At 41.9% G+C, this 20,206-nt stretch overlaps 1 protein-coding gene across 1 annotated transcript in view; it reads right to left on the bottom strand.

The window, feature by feature from the left end:
• The window catches only part of adgrb3 (adhesion G protein-coupled receptor B3), a 223,785-nt gene extending 210,893 nt beyond the window's left edge, over positions 1–12,892 (bottom strand). The window contains exons 1-2 of the mRNA XM_080781955.1: positions 12,704–12,892; positions 10,179–10,956 (exon numbers count right to left, since the gene is read on the bottom strand). Coding sequence (XP_080638081.1) covers positions 10,179–10,941 — 763 coding nt within the window. The 5' untranslated portion in view covers positions 10,942–10,956; positions 12,704–12,892. The remainder of the gene's footprint in view (positions 1–10,178; positions 10,957–12,703) is intronic.
• Between the last annotated feature and the right edge of the window lie 7,314 nt (positions 12,893–20,206).

Below are 20,206 nucleotides of genomic sequence, written 5' to 3'. Positions count from 1 at the left end.
TTGCTAGCTAGTGGTAAAGTGCGTCTACTCTACAGTGTGCGGATGTTCTTTCTCTTCCTTGGTGTTCTGACATCCAGCACCTGGCCTAGGCATGTGTACAATCTTCTCTGTGAACTCTATATGCACACACGCCATTTGGGAAAGAACTTCGGCCCCTGACCTACTTCCTTCACATGGTGTTACCGATGATAGGTACTGGATGGGTAACTCCCCCCCCTATAATAATAATAAATAAATACAAATAAAAACAAACTAATATCTCCCCGGACCAAGTGGAATTCCCTCATAGCCTCATAGTCTAGCAGTACATATATTTGGTTGCCTCTGCGGGAGTCCCAGGTTCAAATCTTGGGTGCAAGTTGGTATTCATTTAGTGCAGTGTTTTGCTGTGTATTGTTGTGAAGTGCACAGAGACCCCTTGGGGTGATGATGTTGCACTATAAATAAAAATAAACTGAAACTGAAACTTCTCCAAGCAAGTGGAAGAAGCCACAATAACGAGCTACTGTAGAAACGAGTACCAAAAGCCCTTTTACCACAACATACGTTTTGATGTTTGGTGTCCCGGAAAATGTTAAAAGTTGGGTAGAAATCAAGGTGGTTTTAAAGAAAATGCTAATGCATAAGTCAGACTGTTAAAGGCTCTTAAACTTTTTCACAAGAGTGCCTTACTTTCATCCATGTTTTGGAATCCACTTTGTCACCCAGTCGTCCCAAATAATGAGCAGTTTGTTAAGGTTGTTTACAACAGATGCGCTCCTTTTTCTCTTATTTTTGACATTATTTCAGGATAATAACGGTATCCTTACGGTATAATTACGGTATATGTCGTGTTCATGTAATCACATCTACGTGACCATCTCTTCTTGGATTAATTTTTGCCGCATTCCAAATAACTCCCTATGTTTCTTGGAACTCATCGATAGTTACATCAGCTCCACAGCTGGAGAAGATGTCTTGTTTTTTGCTGCTATTTCTATGTGCATGCACTTGGCCAAGCTGAATGAGTTGAATGAAAAATGGTTATGCTATAAGGAAGCATTAGGTGACACGTGTGACAACAATTTATGGCTAATTGTGGAACTTGAGGAGGAGAGGATATTACGCTTGTTCAGCTGCAGTGTGCACACATCCACCACCGTCTGAGATGTACCGAAATGCGATCACAGGTGGGGAGCACAGAAACATATAAATCTGCGAACAAATGTACGTCCCTGCCTTTTTGCTTGCGCAGGATTTTAGTCTAAAAGTGCAAAGTTTGGGAGACATGGTGTACATTTCTCAGCGTTATGACTTTGTTTCTGTTTATATTATTATTATGGAATTATTATACACTATAACTAGTAAATGAGTAAGTGTAAGTAAACTGATAATTACTAATAAGTCAAGTTAGTAATTTCATCACGGTCAAGTTCTCCAGGATGATTACCCAAAGCTATGCTAGGTTTGAAACATTTTGGGTCATAATCTTGAATTAATCTTGCTGATAATATTGATAGTAACTGTGTTCCAAAATAAGTAATGTAAGTCATATGTATACCACAGCCTCTCGTGATGAAGGTGATGTTCTGTAGTTCTGTAGAGCAGTTTGTCCAGTTGAATTTGGGCAATATCATTTATAAAGATCATATTATAGGATTAAAGGGTTAACATTCCATTAATACTTAAACATAAATGCTCAAAGCGAGTACTGTGGACAATACTAAAATGTCATGTACATATTTATATGAAAGATAAATAGTAAATTACGGTACATAAACTGAAACTACCAAATGCTATTTGAAAACGATACTTAATCAACGGGGAAACACTGGAACTAAATGATGAATGATAGTAACCCATATCCTCTAGCTGCTGGTAGTAACACAATTCCATCTGCGTCTCTAAAGGCAAGCCGTAATACACTACTAGAAAACCCCCAAATCCCCACAACGTTATTTACGATTCTGTGCTCATCAGGTTGCAACTTGGACGGGGCTGAGTCGGCGGCTCAATCAAACCTCGCAACGTTCGCCACGGCAACTCGCTCTCTTTAGCTCGCTCTGTGGCGTCTCTCGTTGCTCAAGTTGGCTTCAGACGGAGCCCCTCCGTCGCAATCTATGGCCAGGATTTCACTATGTATGTGTTGCACTCTAAAAATAGATCTACAAGCTCACAATGAGTTGCGCTGCATGCGATGGGTTGTGAGCTTGAGATGGGCTATTTTCAGCATGCAGCGCGAAGTGTAAAATCAACCACAACTGTAGATTTAGTCAACCTGCTGAATCATAGAGAATGCCTTTTTTTTTCCCTCCCACACTTATGCGTCATAGTAAAAACAAAGTGCTTGTACAAAGTACACGTACTTTATGTAGGGCAAGGTTGGAAAATATACTTTTTTTTGTGGTCCCCGAATAGCCCGGGCCGTGTGTGATGTAAGTTGTCTTGAACAAGGCGAAGCCGGTCAATCAGTTTGGCTGTCAAGCTGTCTAACATGACCCCTGCTGACCTTTACTGCCTCATGCACTTTTTATCTGAAAACTATAGTCTATAGGAGCCTGTTCAGAGAGGCCAGGTTGTTATCGTGATTAATTAATGACAGGAGGGTGTGCTTTTGAGCTGCTAAAGTGCTCACTCACTACCAAAACTCTAGTCTGCCAAGTACTGCTCTAAAGCTTAGAAAGGATTCTTTTTTTGTTACCCTCAATTAAGATTTATATACTGTACATTGCGTTGCGAATAAATGGACAAACTGTATCTATAAATGTGGTTATACAATACAGTAGAGTACCAAATATCCTGATGTCACTCATTCATCCTCTGGGTCACGGGGGTTTTTCTCTATGGAGAATAACATGAGGTCCTCTTTGTGGTCCAAAAATAAACATGCAATATTGTCGGGGAGATGGCTCTGTGTCATTTACGATAGTCAGTCACACATATTCGTCGGTGGTAACATTAGTGTTTTCTCGCCGTCAGTTGATTCTTCCATACGAGTCAAACTGACCATTTTATTTTTTATTTGACAGGATATTGAGAAAAGTCTGTCTATCTATAAACGTGACCCAGGTAGATTGTGTAAAGGGTAACAAGACTACTCGCCCCGTTTCTGTTTTCCTCCCAGAATTTTCCCCAGTGAGGGGTGGGAGAGGCTGGACAGCAGACGGCTGGACTTTTAATTTCTCTAACTATAAACTTTCATGAGAGCAGACAGCCTAAGTACAAATATAATTTAAGTCTGTTATTTATAATTTAAGTCTGTTCACAGAAGTTGTTGTAGGATATGTGGGGATTATCTGACGAGGTACCATTTGAGTGGGCAAAACCTTACATATACTAAATAATACTAAATTGTTTATAGGGTCAATATAAGTGAAATAATATAGCCTTTCCACAGGAGTATCTTTTTATATTTTTCCAAAAAGAATACAAACAGCCAATAGCATATATTACAAAGTTATCCCCCTCACTGGTGAAAATTCCGGGAGGAAAAACGGGCAAGCACCGGGGCGAGTAGTCCAGTATTCGTGTAAAGTATGTCATGCGTTGGTGCTCTTAGTGAACATTTTGTGTAGTAATCTATGAAACATAATTATGGCAGAATGATTTATAATTTGGGTGCTTATGTCGCTGACATTTCCTGCACAGCATGACACGTTGTGAGCTTGTAGATCTGCTATCATCAACACACAGCTGAGTATTTAAATCAGACTTTACGATGCCATCAAGGCCTGCCAATATACATTTTAGTTTGACCCAATCAGCTGTAGATCACATGACATTTAGTCAACTAAAACTAGACTAAAAGTAAAACATTTCAGATGACTAAAATGTTTAGATTTTATTCAAAAGACTCAATAATTAGCTGTCAAAATCAACACTGGGCATGCCATAACATACAGCTTCAACATGCGGTTGGAATGGAATAGGACTCTTTTAATGCACTGTGTGAGTGTTGTTGATCTCCAAAACGTACCTCTCTCGCCACAAACATCATAAAGAGAAGTGTAAAGTGTAAAGAAAAGGAACCGAACGGGAGGACGAGTGCGGGGAGATAGTCTGAGACATAAAAGACCATGCATATTTACCACCCAATCCATGCATTGTACACTACGGAGATCAACAGTATAATTCCAAAGAGATGGAAAAAGCCCAGCTTAGACCTCTTAAGTTTAACCCATTTTGGACGGAGGTCGATAAATAAAAAGGCTTCTAAATCCTAAAGAAATTCTGAAAAACCCATGTTTCTATGATCAGTGGTACTCAACCTTTTTCATGTCAAGGACCCCCAGAATTATCTCTATTGGGCCACGGACCCCCATCTCAAAATATGTAGTTCCAGGGACCCCCCAGAAGCAAATATTTTGATTAAAAATGTTCGCTCTGAAATATATATTCAAAGATTTGCGACACATTTTCACGATTGTTCAAAAATAGCTAAAGCATGACATAATGCTTGAAACACCAAAAAGGGGTTCCCGCCCAAATTGGCTTAATGGCGCAAAACGCTGCAGGATATGCAAAAAAAAAACGTAACTACAAACAAACAAAAGACGAAACAATGCTGCAGTTTCGGGATTAAAAAGAAAATCGTGCACCGTTGAAGCTGCTGCGTTCTTCTCACTTCAGTTCTCACTGAATTGGAACTAAAATGGCCTCCATGTGTACAGAACAATGGGGCCGAGCATAATGCAGTGTGACTACTGAGTGACTTGACTGAGTTCCAAAGTGAATAAAAAGGCCTTCTTTCTCTGGGAGGCAGCGGCCTGCTGCAGTGCTCCTGCTAGGCCTTTGGCGCTGGGTGACAGAAGAGCATTAGGACACTACTGATACACACACACACACACACACACACACAGTACACACACACTTAATTTGCCAATAAAAATCCAATCGCCAATCAGTGTTGATTCTGTTGAAACTATGACGGAAAGTGTTCATGAGGTTCAAAATGTCAAGGAGGTACTATAGTGGACTAGAGTGTTTGGAGTCAGAGTCGCTCTACGAAAATAGGCCATCTACAAACTCAGCGCTATATATATGCGCCGCATTGTGAGCTTGTAGATCTGCTATTTTCAGCACACAACTATAGTATAAATTAATCCGGCATTTCAATGCCATCACGGCCCGGCCAAAATACATTTTAGTCGACTAAGTCAACTGTAGATTTAGTCGACTAAAATCGTATAGTATTTAGTCAGCTTCTGCTAAAGCTAGACAAACATATGACTAAAACAGAATCCAAATGTGCTGTGAAAATCAACACTATCATGTAGAAATGTGTTGCCCGAAAACCGCAATGAGTGGATGAATATTACATCAGATTTATGCTTATGCTCTGGCATACTTGGCGTGCACGTGTTTGCAAGACCCAGGGAGGGATCTGTCTTTTGACATTCATTGTGACGCCAGAGGATAAATAGCAACATTAGCCCCTGTATTACTGTAACCAGGGTCCCCATTTTGGGATTGATAGGCAAATATTATTATTATTTTTTCTCTCCTAAACGTCAAACGGTTTTTAACATAAAAACATCTAAGATCTACAAGCCCACATTAATGCATCACAATGCGACGGATTGTGAGTTGCGGTAACATTGTCAAAGCAGGAGAGGCCACATTATGGAAGCGTTTATGGAAGCATGAGCGGTTTCCCTGACAGCAAACCAGAGAGAGAACTCAAATCTGTGACGACCCTAATGTGTTTTATCTACTCTACTGAGAGCACGTGCACGTATAGGACCGACTTTGGGATTTATTTATCCAGCACTAACATGTGTGGGTCAGCTAATAAAACTATTTTGCCAACACAATCATGTCCACGTCACATTCACTTTTCACACGTTTTTCCAACTCTTGCACAGTGGGGCCTCTGCTCTGCGACAAAGTAGATCACGGATTAGGATTTAGGTGGCCTGCAGTCAAACACCTTTAGCCTTTCTGGCTGTTACAGAAGTACTTAATGTACCGGTATACAAACTGAAGTTAAAAGGGGCGTACGTGATTTTCATTTTTCATTCTGTGTTATAAATAGCCTTATATTCTGATTTGTCAGCTCTCTCTCCAGCTCTTTAGTTGTTCAGGTTGGAATGCCAATTTCATCTAATTATGAGAGAAGAAGGACAATCGCTATTATACATTTGAAAACATGAAATGGGATAACGAGTCCTACTTTCTACTTTTGGTACATGCCAATAGTTTTATACTTTTACTCAAGTACATTTTGAATTCCAGACTTTTACTTGTAATAGGGTATTTCTATATCTTTGCTTCTGGGGCGTCCCTGGAACAACATATTTTCAGATGGGGGTCGGCGGCCAATTACATATCATTTTTGGGGTCCTTGACATGAAATATTGAGCACCACGGATATAGAAACATATAGGTATTTGAGAAAACTGTCAGGATTTAGAAGACATTTGTAAAATTGAGAAAACTGTCAGGATTTAGAAGACATAATTTGTCAAATTGAGAAAACTGTCAGGATTTAGAAGACATTTGTAAAATTGAGGAAAACTGTCAGGATTTAGAAGACATTTGTAAAATTGAGAAAACTGTCAGGATTTAGAAGACATAATTTGTCAAATTGAGAAAACTGTCAGGATTTAGAAGACATTTGTAAAATTGAGAAAACTGTCAGGATTTAGAAGACATAATTTGTCAAATTGAGAAAACTGTCAGGATTTAGAAGACATTTGTAAAATTGAGAAAACTGTCAGGATTTAGAAGACATAATTTGTCAAATTGAGAAAACTGTCAGGATTTAGAAGACATTTGTAAAATTGAGAAAACTGTCAGGATTTAGAAGATGCCTCAAGATGTTGTTCATTTGCTCGCTGGCGTCAGAGCAATCAGTGGATAATTCGACTGCTGCATAATGGCAAGGTTGATCAGATGCTGGGATTGAATTGAACGCATGCGACTCACGGACAGCAGATGTCCAGGAAAGACAAACCCGCCATGGCGCCACAACGACCGTACACAGGACAAAGAACATGCTCTGCGGTACGTGTCGGCCTACATGTACAGGACTGTATGATCCCGTTTACTGGATTCTCTCCTCTCCCGGAGGAATTGCACAGAGACATCCAACCGCTGATGCACTAAACGAGGCTTAATTTAAAGCTGCGAATCCATCGCCACCATACTGCTCCATGCCCAGGATTTGAACCCGCGGGTGTCGTGTCCGGCATGAGGCCATCTCAGTGCCACCGTGACCGTTCTGCCAGTAAGGCATCCCTGCTTTGTCGAGTCCAGAATATTGAGAGGTCCAGAATATTGCATTCTGGACCTCTGGCATGCAGTACTACTTGTGAAAGCATATTGTGTCCAACGAGCAAAGTATAATTAACCAAATGTATCTAACTCAGTCACCATATTCATATTTGAATGGTTTAAGTATCTCTGTGCATGTACGACTAACAGAGAGAATGCATGATGTAAACCTTCTGCTAAAATCCTCCATTTCCATTACTGAGTAAATCATTTTTAAGGTCTGACATATTAAGCTCCGAGAAGAGGTTCCATGTCAGGATAGGTCGAAATGGGTCGAGCCCTCCAAGAGCAGTGGAGAGAGAAACCCTTTTTTTTCCAGTATCATATCCAAAAAAGCTAAAATATTTCCTGAGAGATACTGTATACAGATGATAGAATTTAGAATCATAGCTTATAGCTTTTATTTATTTATATTTTTCGCCTTGTGGAAAAAAAGGTGGTCGATGTCTCAACGGACATGTTTTCGTCATGGTTCTAGTCAATGGAACCTCGACACTGGCATGAACAACCCCCCCTTCCCCCCCCAGCCGTCTTTTCCTTTCATGTGTTGTTTGCGAGCCCACCCTGGACCAGACACTGAGAAGATCAAAGACAGCCTTGTTGGCTGTTTGCAGAGCCTTTATTCCCCATAATGATCACCCACTCTGCCATCATGATGCCACTGGAGACACGGTGCTCTTTTAAACCCAATGGTGATCTCCCAGTTATCCAGATGAAAACGGATTTATTCTGCCCCCCCCCCCCCCCCTACACCCCCCCGGTCCCATCCGTCCCCGTCCCCCCCCATCCACCGCCACTATAAATAGCAGCTTCAGGAAAGAGAGAGAGAGAGAGAGAGAGGAGAGAGAGAGAGAGAGAGAGACTAAGCTGTGCTCTTAAGCCGTTATTAACATGCTGATAGAAATAATGTCAAATGTTGTTTTGGGGCAGAGAGATTTCACTGCATATGAGCTCAAAGACTCTCAAACATGATACTCTGGCTATAATAGCGTTTTCCATTTTTAATGAACGTAGCGGTGTTCACTAAATGGAAGGAGAAAAAAAAGAGACCTATTTCCATGATGGCTTTAAGGCCCTATAATACTGTATGTCTATGAGAATGAAGCACTGCATGACTCCATTTACTGGGAGAAGAAGAGAAGATGCTTTAATGCAAACACATGAAGAGGACCTTTTGATATTCGCTAATATTTCTTCAACAAAAGACATTTGTAAGACATCTTACAAAACTCACACACACACACACAAAATAAGTGTCAACTACTTGAACCCAATTAAGAGTCCCAATTCTCAGTGCAGTGAACGTTCAGCGAAAATAGCCGATCTACAAGCGCACAATGTGTCTCTCTGCGATGCGACCGTGAGCTTGTGGATCTGTTATTTCTTCCTGTGAGAAGACATTATTGGCGTTGGCGGTGAAGAGGGGGAAAACCCTGGGGGACTCCAGTCAACAAAATGGGATTTAAGTGGTTAAATAAAAAAGCGTGCTCCGTTTAGCGGCAGCGGGCCGCTGACCAGCAGTCCTTCACTGTAATGCTAGAGTTCCTCTATTCCACTTGATCAGAAAGCAGTTAGGCCTTCTCAGGGGTGTTATTACCACACATCTACAATGAAGCACTGCAGATATGCCCTATAGGCAGCGTTTATAGCATGCCCTGGTACTGTATATGTGCTCATTCTCATTGTTTTCACGTCACAATGGGATGTGTAACATACTGTATTTCCCTGTGTTTATATCCCTGCTCTCCTGACATGCAAGCAACACTGCAGCGTTCATGGAAGGAAGGAAAGAATGTGGTCATAATTAAGCACAATCATTGTGCTTAATTCACAGATATAAATACATGTGATTGCTAGTATGGTATGCATTTCTTCTTGGTAGCATTCTTGTAGTAGATACAATGGCCCACATTGCCCTTTTATTAACCTGTGTGTGTGTGTGTGTGTGTGTGTGTGTGTGTGTGTGTGTGTGTGTGTGTGTGTGTGTGTGTGTGTGTGTGTGTGTGTGTGTGTGTGTGTGTGTGTGTGTGTGTGTGTGTGTGTGTGTGTGTGTGTGTGCACGGTGCTGTACATTATTTGAACCAAGACTGTAATCATGACATGCAATCTATAGCCTACTGTACACAAGCAGTGAAGAAAATCTAAAATGACTTTTTCTCCCATTGGATTTTGAGGAATGCTGCTTTTTGGCTATTTGTCCCTCAAAATGGCTTCCATTTGTTTGGTTTTTGTTTTGTCTTTTTGTGCACAATTCTACTTGTTTTCGTCTGAATGTTCCACTTGTACTTGGCTAAGGATTAATTAAGGAGTAATAATGTGCCTGCCTTCACTATGACTCAAGATCACACTATCCTTGTATCACACTTAAGATTCACTCCTTCAAAGTGATAGACATGGCAGTTAAAACTATAGACATGGCAGTTAAAACTAAGGACATGTCCTTAGTTTCCTCACTGTAAGCTCCTTCTCCTGGATGATGGGCATAGATGCAAAGTATATACAAAAAACAAAACAAAAAAACAATCCTTTCGATTCGTAGCAACTTCTCTAGTCACGGAGATCTGTGCAAATACTTCCATTGTAAATGAACCGCGTTAATATTTCAGATAAAATTGAATTGTAACCACATTGAATGTCACATTTGTAACGTTTTTGGTTTGTGGGCATAATCCCACATGCCTTGCAAAGCTTTGCTCTCACGGTTGACATCCTATAATCTGCCCTACCAGTATCTGTGTGTGTTCTTTGTTTCATGAGCCATCACACGGTATAAGCATGCAACAAGGGCAAAGGAGGATCGACTAATTGACGTGCACATTCGACACAGTCGCTAGAGTAGCTTATCTAGGCATACAACAACAGTCCTTATGTGCTAGTCTAGGTCTATGTCAGCGGAAAAACGAAAGCCTGAGCATGATACTCACCTTCCTTGGGAGGCCGCTTCACTTCGGCACTTAGATTGCAGACCTGCCCGGCCTGGAGCTGCGGGGACAGGCAGCCCTCCGTTTGGGGGTTTAAAGGCAACACCACGTTGTTGAGCATGAGCACGCTCTCCGACTCCCCGTCGCCCAGGTGCTGAGGACAGGTGCATTTCGTGTAGACGATCCCGCACGTCTCCACCGTCCCTTTCTCGGACTTGAGGCAGTTTTCCAGCCACGTGCAGAGCACCTGACACCCGAACTGGCTGGGGCTGGCCTTGTTCAGCACCAAAAACTCCACCACGGACTTCTCCTCCTGCTCGTCCGGCAGCTTCTGCGGCGTCAATCCGTTGTCGTAGTCGTACGGGAACACCCTCCGCAGCTGCACGAAGTTCTTTTCGTACTGCAGAAACACATAGACGTTCTTGGAGTCGCACAGGTACACGATGGACTCGTTGATTTTGAGCAGCTCGTTGATCTTCTCGTTCGAGTAGTGGTCGAACTGATACGCCAGCAAGGAGTGTTCGGAGCAGCTCAGGTCTCGTTTGTACAGTTTCAGGTAGATGCTGTATTTGGTAGGGTCTGGGTTCTCCAGTGTCCACGTACAGTTCGTGTAGTTCTTGGGAAACATCTCCGTCACCGAATATGATCCATAAATGACCCCCTTGACTAGAGTGGAACACCAATAATCTTGGGCACCAGTTAATCCAAACATAACCAGAAGATAGGTGGAAAATATATAAATCAACAGGTTGCGAACAGCCTTCATCCTATGTCATTTGGCCTGCAGGGAACAGAGTGGAAACCAATTACATGAGAGGCATACAGCATTAGAAAACAGAGGGAACATGCATGCATGACCAATGATCCCGTCATATCCTGTTCATTTGGCTCATTTATTTCCTATCACTTCCTGTCATCAAGAGAAATGAACGCCACATTAAACCTGAGAAACATGTATTGTTTTGCATACCACAGTCTGTCCCTATTTCTGGCACACCATACTTTGGGCAAACACTGCCACCTCGTGGTTGCTTTCTCTATTTATTATTAATATATTTTGGCTGGTGATTTGGGGATGCGTGTGTGTGCGTGTGTGGTTTAAATTCGGGAAGCGTGTCCCCACTGGATTCCGATAGCACCCATCTATGACAGGCTATTGACACAAACATATTCTGCATATAGGCTCAAAGAAAAACGCCTCTGCCTGAGACATAGGAGGACACAAACTGCTCAGTTTAGCTTAACAATCAGCACATTTGAAGAGGAAGCATGAGCTCAGTGGCTTGTTTTGTTTCCTCCGAAAGCAGAAAATAGGCTATGTTTTAAATATGTTGCTTTCAAATAGACAAGGAAAGGCTTTTCTGCAGCTGTCTGTCTCCCTCCAACAGCCTCTGCTGCTCTCCTGTTCCTTCAATCCACGCGACCTGAATGTCTCAACATTCAGAGCTTGACATATTTGACAATGCAATCTGATAAAGAGCCAGTGGAGTGTACATGTGTGTGTGTGCGTGTGTGTCTATAAGTGTATGTGCGCGCGCGTGTGTGTATGTATGTAGGTATGGAGAGAGAGAGGGTGCGTGCGAGCGCGCGCGAGAGAGAATGCAATGCGATGTCCTGATTGCTTTAATCCTACAGGCAATGCAGCTGTGAGTGTCATAGCGGAAAGTGTGTGTGCGTGTGTGCATATGTGTGTGTGCGTGCGCAGCGCTGCGCGCGTGCATGAGCGCGTGTGTGTAGGCGTTGAAATCCCAAGCAGCAGACTGACTATAGCCTCGATCTCCACCGGGCTCTACCGGGGAAATGAATAGTTAGGACTATCAGCTGCACTGACTGAATCCACTGACTGGATAATACAAGTAGCCTCGTTACTTTGTGCTGGTGGTGCATGACTGTTGTTACATAAGGATTTGTGTTTGGAACCAGTTTGAAGTCAAATCGGGGTTTTTGTTTTTTTGGTGAGGGGGCGAGGATAGGGGAAAAGCTGACAAAACCCATCCGAATCTATACTAGCCCTACATCCCTTTGAGAGATTCATCATCATCATAACCACCATGCATGCACGGCTGGAAAGCACTTGTCTCAGTCTGACGACGGTCCATCGGTCGTCAAAAAGGCGCATGATATTGCATTGCCCACAAACAACATAGACTTCTGTTTGACCTAGCAGACTGACTGCTTTATGTAAAAAACATACAATCTACATACATCATGGGCAACACCTCGGTGGCAATTTGCGGTTCGACACCAAAGAGGCATGTTCGGGGCTTTTTTTTAAAGAGAGAGAGACGAGACAGTATACTAGTAAGGACTGATCCTAACCTGTACATTATGCTCATGAATGAATACAACACACGTTTACCAAGAGAAGCTCAACTTTTTTGTTCGTTTTAGACGAAATGTGCGGATGCTTAACATGCAATGCAGCGTGAGTTCTGTCGTCTTGACTCGTCTAATAGCCTATGATAATAATAACACCGAATATTACAACAATAATAATGTGAGGCATATGTAATAATCATAACCATTACCTTACACTGCGGAAGCTATGGCTATTTTTCCAGCATACTTGGCCACATCCTTTATAAATAAATTCTGCAGCCCTCCGGTAGATCGATGCTCTCCATCCCCAACAATAGAAGTCCAAATGCAACAAGATGTTCAATAGATGAAAAATGCGTTTAGACTCCGGTCTGGTTCATGTCTCCTTTCGGTCTCCCCATCAACACACACGCAGGAGCCTGGCACACACACACACACACACACACACAGCACACACACACACACACACACACTCACACACACACGCGCGCACAGTCGCACACGCACGCACATACATACACACACATACACACACACAGAGAGAGAGAGAGAGAGAGAGAGAGAGATGAGAGAGAGAGAGCGAGAGAGAGAGAGAGGGGGGGGCGCGCAACATACGACAAAACGATGCGAGAGAAATGTCTTGAGTGATGGAAAAGAAGAAAAAAAGGAAACCTATTTTTCACCCGCAAATAATTCGGCCAAATCCACGATCTATTCCCATTGATATTCTTTCTCCGACGGTCTCCAACGGTCCAATAATCTCCCAAAAAATACTAAAAGGAACAAAAATCCCCAGTGGGTGGATGTTGAGATGTTGCAATAGTGAGTTAGAGAGCGGAGGAGAGGAGCAGACACGCTTTGCTCGTTCCTCGCACACGGCTTCAGGAGTGTGCAGGCTGCAATATCACGTCACACACCGCCGCGAAGATAAAGCACGTACGCGTACACGCTCGCTCCTCGATCGCTGCTGCGCCTGCTTGCATGGCACCGCTTTTTACGCGTGCACTTGACTACACACTCCTCCTTTTCCACCACACTATAGCCTCCCTCTCTGTATGTAATGCGAGTCAAAAGGGTTTTTCCCCCTGAACTGGAGTCTGGACCCACCGTGGTACATGCACACTCATACATCCGCGCCCGCAAGAAACATTGCGCTTTCATGAAATGGAATATTTTGATATTTCTAATTGGGGTTTTTTTGGGGGTGCAAAATGGTGCGTGCCCGGGATCATAATTGCGTGCGTTATCTTCATGGGGACTCGTCTCGCATCCGGATTACCTTGTTTCTGGGACGTGTCGGTATAACTGTGACCATGTGAAGCCTTCCACAAGCTTTTGAATTGCATCTGCAGGTTTTATGTTTTGTTATAGGTTTTTCTCCGATGGACAATGAATATATTATAGCCACTTATTGTGTTCTCTTGAATAAAAGGCCCTCTTTGTTACTCGACAAGTTGTTGTCTGTCTTGGGAAAGTTTCTCCCGATAGGCTACCATCTAGATCCATATATCGACCAATCATGCCATTCTTTCAGGCGTATTATACGCCTGATTCGGCCTGAAAGAAAGTCATTGGATGGATCTATATGGCCGCGTATACGCCTTAGGAAGTTGTCTTGTTATTAAATTAACCTGTACCACATCATGGCAATGGTCGTTCAAAAGAATGTTCCGATGGCATAATCTAACATGTCTGTGCGCAAGGTAAGCCATATAGCCTATACCTATAGTATACAGCATTTAGCCATGCAACACCATGCAACGAAATTAAATGGATTCATTGTGGGCGAAATTAAATATTTATGACAACATCATGAATGAACATGTGTGTTTTCCCCTCATTTACATTTGGTAATAGCCTACCACACATTCTGAACCCTACAAATCACAATGTTGCAGTCAGATTATCTTTCTTTCTTTCTTTCTTTCTTTCTTTCTTTCTTTCCTTCTTTCCTACCAAGTAATTCATCTGAGAACGCTTTGTCATTGGCTGTCCTACAAAATCACTGATCGCTGATTTGTTTGTATTGGAAGAATATAAACCACAACCACAAAGTGGTACACACGGTATAGGGAGTAAAGTCATGGCATTACCGGTCGATATGTTAAGACAAAGCATTTACTGTACATGTCAGACGGATGAGCGCCCTTTACGGGCTAATGGTCAAAAGACAGGACATCCTATAGACCTATAATTAGGATGAAACCAACAACACACACGCACTACAACTAGAGGCTAATGCACATGACCTTCAACACATCCTGGATCGGAAATATTTGCATATTCACTGAGATTTTGCACTTTTGGAATCATTCGGAGTAGGCCTATAATTATAATTATAGCCTAACAACATTAGAATTTAATTTAGATTTTTCTCTTGATGAGGTCAACCGTGTGCCATCGTTTCTGCAACACATATAGTTTACTGTCATTATTCTGTTGCTTTCTTCAAGGCCTCAGTGGAATGTCTTCCATTTAAACATCTGTTGCTTTGCTCCCAACAACATAAAGAATGTATCATGGAATGTCTTCCATTTAAACATGTGTTGCAATGCTTGCTCCCAACAACATAAAGAATGTATCATGGAATATGTCTTCCATTTAAACATCTGTTGCTTTGCTCCCAACATAAAGAATGTATCATGGAATGTTTTCCATTTAAACAGCTGTTGCTTTGCTCCCAACATAAAGAATGTATTCCATTTAAACATCTGTTGCTAGCTCCCAACATAAAGAATGTATCATGCAGCCCTTTGCATGACTCCAAGTGCCGGAAACCTCAAGGCTATACACAGAATGTGTGCCATTTAGCATGTATAAAACATATGGACTTGAGCTGGCTCTTATATGGCCTGCTTTTTATACCAAATCTATTTGCGTTGCGAGCTTGTAGATCTACTATTTTTGGCAAATTTCCCCCTAGCATTATGGATTCTCTGGTTCAAGTGGCGAACATGAACAACCACAGTGTGTATACTGTATAGCATGCAAAGTTAGCGCATTATTAATCTCTTGTAATACGATACATTTGAAGCAGATTGTGTTGCCTTCAGTGTTTATTTCAACGACTAAAACTATGATGAAAAATCTTCGACTACCTACTTTCACTGACTGAAACCGAATAAAAACAAAGCTACGATGACTAAAACCGAGGCTAAATTTATTGACAATTTCGTCAACATAAAAACTAGACAAAATGTTAGAGAAGCACTAGTGGAGAAGAGAATGAGATCCAGTATAGAACTAAAAGACAAGCCATTTTGTTTGGTTGCGTTGTGAGCTTGTAGATCGGCTATTTTCAGCATGCAGCAAGTGTATAAATCCAGCCATTATACGATGCCATCAAGGCCCGCCAAAATGCATTTTAGTCGACTAAACTGTAGATTAGTCTACTAAAATCTTATTTAGTCGACCAAAACTAAAACATTTCAGATGACTGAAATATGACTAAAACAAAGGGAACTTTATTCAAAAGACTATATGACTAAAACCCAAATCAAACAAATCAAATTCCACCCACTAGTTCCCTCAAGCACATTCAGGTGGCAATATAGGCATGTGACTGCGGTAGTATAGCCTTCTAATTCCAGTCTTCCCCATGGGCGACAAGTGGAGCATCAGAAAGTGACCTCGAGCCAGCCCACATTCCACGGCCAAAATAATGAAGACTTTGGGCGTTTTGGGAGCGCTTGGCTCTGCTGCGAGCTAAAAAGGTGGAAGACATCCATGCTGAGCCTTATTGAACAATGAAAAAACAATGAGCAATCTCTCCAGTGAGTCTCTCTCCTCCTCCATGCTCCGGTTCTAGGAATGCTGCCATCCTTCCTCCTCACAGATAGGACATTACCCATCCTGCGTGATTGCCCGTTGGGCTAAACGGCATCCAGACCTAATACACAAAGATTACACATTTCATTTGGTTAGAGTGGTCCCCAGGTGGGGGTTAATTATAAAAGAATGATATATCCAATGTTGAACTCATGAATCGTTGTGCGATAGACTCTCTCACTTATACAGTCCTGTATAGCAGTGCATTTAAATAGTCAGCACACACTCCTACAATCCTGAGTGATTATTTGAATTCCCCAGAGAGTGAGCAAATGTATAATCTCTCAGAATTGAGACTGGATACATAACACAGGATTTAACTGTATGCTTTGTATGAGATCAGACCTATTACAGTTTTATCTTTCGTAGTGATTTTTTTGTGTGGGGGGAAGAACAAAAAAATACATTTAACCCATTCTGGGCGGGAACCCCTTTTGGTTATGATTATGATTATGCTGTGCTTTAGCTATTGAAAAATAGCAGATCTACAAGCTCGTAGCGCGCTACGAGCTTGTAGATCTGCTATTTTTGAAAAATCGTTAAAATGTGGCGCAAATCATTGAATATATATTTCAGAGCGAACATTTTTTACTAAAATATTTGCTTCTGGGGGTCCCTGGAACTACATATTTTGAGATGGGGGGTCCGTGGCCCAATAGAGATAATTCCGGGGGTCCTTGACAGGAAAAAGGTTGAGCACCGCTGACATAGAAACATAGGTTTTTCAGAAAAATGTTAGGATTTAGATTTTCTTTTTTTTTGTATCGACCTCAGTCCAAAATGGATTAATGCTTGACAGATAAAAAGCAGCGTACATCATTCTGTAAGGACTGCTGGTTCTCTACCCCAGAGATAGGGTACTCGTGCTATCATGCACCTCATTACACCATTTATTGCCGATAATTTTCTCCTCTAGCAGATACTCTAAAAATATCTGATATCTCTCTCACTCGGGCAGCATTTTTGTGCAAAATCTGTTTTTATTCCATCAAGTCGAGATCGTGTTTGAGGAGTGCATGTCTGAATTATTCATCAACGCGCACAGCCACACATCTCTCTGTTAACACCTGTATGTTTGTGTGTGTGTGACTGCACGACAGCCTGTGTGTGCGTCTGCGTGTGCATGTGCGTGTGCATGTGCATGTGCATGTGCGTGTGCGTGTGCTTGCGCACACCGGTGCGTGCGCACACCGGTGCGTGCACGTGTATAATTTAATGGCAGTTAGATGTAATAGCTGTGTGTCTGTATCAATCATATCTGTATAATTTCCTGCAGGATGAAAGAGCATATGTTGCCAGCAAAGGATTTGTTTTTTTACATTACCCCACCATCATTTCAGATGATTACATTATCTCTTGTTTCCACAATATTAGATGGACTTACTTTTCAGATGCATCTGTGCTTTTATTTCACCTCTCTGTCACGGTTATACGCTGACGGGTGCCACTGACAGGTGAACGCATGCACGCATGCATCCATGCACATACATCAACATCATGCAGTCGTCCATGTACAGCAATGTGCATGCATAAGCACCTGCAGACATGATCACACGCACGTGCATGCACACACACACTGCCTCTCCCTCTCTCTAAATACTTAGCTTCTCAGGACGTCGCCGGAATATAGATTTGATTTGCAGATTTCCAATGCAAATCAATCACTTCCAGGCGAGGCGGCCCAACGTGTCACATTTGTCTGACATGGCTGATAATGGCCCTCCCTCTCCCTCCATCGGTTGGTATCTCAACTGGAGGATGACTTACCGGCAAGGCCCAACTGAGCAGGTCTAGAGGGAAGAATTTCTCTCAAATGAATTACTCAGTTTATCCTTGCGTGCTGTTTTGCAATAAGTTATTACGCCATTTGTCATTACAGGAGTTGTACTGTAGGTCAGAGCGGAGCAGGGGAGTGTTTTGTAGTCTCTTTACAACTCCTATACTTATACTATACTGGCATGTTTCTTCAACAAAATTTCGAGGAACGAGTCACGCATAACCTCCCTTCTCCGTAGAGAAGTTTTCTTTTTGGGGGGGGGGGGGGGGGGTATGGATGTAATATATTTTCAAATGGTGTGAGCTTTTATGAAGGCTTTCTTTATTGTACAGTCTCATGGTGCCGGCGTTATATTTCCGAGGAAGAATTCAACTCACAGCTATTATTTAGAGGAGCATCATTAAACCCGGAGCCGGGGACCTACCCTGGGACAGGAACGGAGCGGTATGATCCATTTCACAGACGCCACCAAGCAGCAGAATCTTTAGAAAATATCTCTGCTCTCTCTTTTCCGTCACAACGTTGGCACTGCAAAGAGCGAGGCACTATATTCATCCATTGGAATATTAACATGTCAACCACAATAGGAATCCCAACTAATTGCAATATAGACAGTACATATATACACAGTATACAGTATTGATGTGTTTAATGATGGTTTACTGTTGCCGTTAGGATCAATCCGGTCTCACCCAAAAAAAGAAAGATCTGTACATGAGCAACGAGAGACACCACAGAGCGTGCTAAAGCGTGCGACTAATTGATTTCATACATATTATAATAATAATGATAAATGTTGGTGCGATGAAGTTGGTATGAGCTCAGTGAAATCATTTGGGAGTCTGCCAAAAGTCAGTAAAGGTATACTGTATATGTTGGCCTGTCAAAAAGATATAGACGGCTCATACTGTATGAAGGAAATTCCATGCATGATGATCAATTTACCCAATAGATCTGTCACTAGTCATTAGCTTTGTGTCTTTTCTTGACACTAACCGTAGTCTAAAGTTATAGTTAAGTCCAGGAAAGCATCCGTGTCATTTTAGGTTTCAGCTATAAAGCATTTTCTTTTACTTTGGCTATTCAAGAAAAAGTGTGCAAATCTTTGAGTATACATATAAATATATTTCAGTCAGATAGAGAGATATGTATTATAGAATAGAATGAGAATACAGGATATAATATTTCATCTTGGCGTTCGCTCTGCTACATATATTTCTCTCTGCTCGCCGGCACAATTTAACAACCATCATTAAACATTAAGAGCAGGGAGATACATTGTACAGAGAGATGTTATTGTATATATCTACAGTGTAGATATACAATAACAACTCCCATGGGGAACAGAGCTAATAGCAGAGCCCACCGCTGGTGCTGTGTTAGTGGTGGGAGCAAACAGCCAGGAACACATATGCAGGAAGTCTTTAGGCAAGCTTAAATACCCTGCTCAATTGGTCAGCTGATTACCACCATCAGCATATGACATATGGGTCTTGCATAACACTGAATACACCCACATAGTAATGCAGCGTATTAAATGACCTCTCGAGTATACCTGACTGAACTAACTCTGCAAGCTACGTATTATTTTTTTAAAGCGAACATTTTTAGCTCAAATCTTTGCTCTCTGGGGGTCCCTGGAGGAAAGTATTGGGGGGCCGGTAGCCAAATACTGTACATCAAATATATCATTTCGGGGGTGCTCGAAAAGGTTTGAGCACTACTGATATACGTAGCAACATAACATACTGTATACGTTTTTCAGATTTTTTTTTAAATCGGCCCCAGGTCTTAATGGGTTAAGCATTGTTTCCAAGTAATTGTTTCATTTTAGTGACACATATTCAACATTAGTAAAAGAAAGTACAGTACGTTTCATCTGTGGTAATGACATGGTGCCAATAATTATGTATTCATTTGAGTTCAGAGATAGAGATAGAGGCAGAATCATATTGGAAAGAAACAACAGACTACTATATCATCTGAATTTGGCAACGTAAAATAATCTGTCACACACACACACACACACACACTCTCTCACACACACACACACACACACACACACACACACACACACACACACACACACAGTGCACACACACTGCAC

Source organism: Protomyctophum bolini (genome assembly GCF_963924005.1).
Source record: "Protomyctophum bolini genome assembly, chromosome: 14".
Classification (NCBI taxonomy): Eukaryota; Metazoa; Chordata; class Actinopteri; order Myctophiformes; family Myctophidae; genus Protomyctophum; species Protomyctophum bolini.
Note: the sequence above shows the minus strand (reverse complement) of the source record. Positions and strands in the feature narration are given on the sequence as shown.